Here is a 974-nt window from a genome sequence, read left to right as displayed (position 1 = left end):
ACACTTCTAACTTATTATTGTTGAGCTAACTTGATCCTTGAGATTAACTTATTCCGCAACTATTATCTTGTACTAACGTTTGTTCAAGTGTTTCTTAAAAGTTTTCTCTCAACAATTGGTATCAGAGCCAAAGTGGTTGATTTTTAAACAAAACTTTGATTTTGAAAAGCCTTCTATACCACTAAAGCTCATTCTTGAAAATAAAAAAAAATTTCAAAACAAAGGAAATATGGCACAAGCTTTATCATTGAATGTTTCCAATAGTGTTGGAGGTTCGAACAAAGCTCCAATACTTGTTGCGAATGAATACCACCATTGGTCTTAAAGAATGGAAAGGTATCTCAAGAGGCTCGGTAGAGATGTATGGAGGTCTGTGGAAGAAGGTCCCCATGTCCCTGTTCTTACTCCTGTTCAAGCAGAAGGTGCTCAGGCACGACTAGGTGGAGGTCCAGCTGCAATGAATCGACCAACCAAAGATGATCTTGAAAAAATGGTGAATGATGCCATAGCCTTTTATGAAATCTCTTGCGGTGTTGCTCCTGATAAATTTGACGTCATCATCAACTGCAAATCTGCTAAGGATATCTGGGAAGCGCTCAAGAATCTCTATCAAGGGTCAGAACAAGCTCAAGATAAGAAACTCACCACAACTCTCAATGAGTTTAACAACTTTAAATCTATTCCCGGTGAAAGTCTTGACGATTCGTTCAAACGATTCAATCTCATCGTTACGAAGTTATCAAATGTTGGTACAGTTTGAAGTAATCATGAAACAAACCTACAGTTTCTCAACGGTTTGGGAAGACATTGGTCTACCGCAAAGATGATTGTGCAAGGGGATAGGAAGATTCGTACTTTATCCTTGTTCAAGTTATAGGGAGAACTTCAAGCACAAGAATCGACTATGCTAAAAGATTGTGCAGACCTGGGTGGACCGCTTGTCGTGATAGCTCAAACCCCACAAGTCAACACTC

At 39.1% G+C, this 974-nt stretch overlaps 1 protein-coding gene across 1 annotated transcript; it reads left to right on the top strand.

Annotated features, from left to right (window-relative positions):
* The first annotated feature begins 328 nt into the window (after positions 1-328).
* On the top strand, positions 329-760 carry LOC145112325 (uncharacterized). Its single transcript, XM_079048499.1, has one exon. It carries the CDS (start codon positions 329-331, stop codon positions 758-760), a length of 432 nt encoding a protein of 143 aa, XP_078904625.1.
* Positions 761-974: the final 214 nt, after the last annotated feature.

The sequence above is a fragment of the Lactuca virosa genome, chromosome 5, assembly GCF_052849685.1.
Source record: "Lactuca virosa cultivar CGN04683 chromosome 5, Lactuca_virosa_CGN04683_v6, whole genome shotgun sequence".
Classification (NCBI taxonomy): Eukaryota; Viridiplantae; Streptophyta; class Magnoliopsida; order Asterales; family Asteraceae; genus Lactuca; species Lactuca virosa.
This window is presented reverse-complemented; position numbering and strand designations above follow the sequence as displayed.

What these genes read in the sequence shown, in the direction of transcription:
- LOC145112325 (XM_079048499.1), top strand. Translation starts at nt 329, where the DNA reads ATGGAAAGGTATCTCAAGAGGCTCGGTAGAGATGTATGGAGGTCTGTG.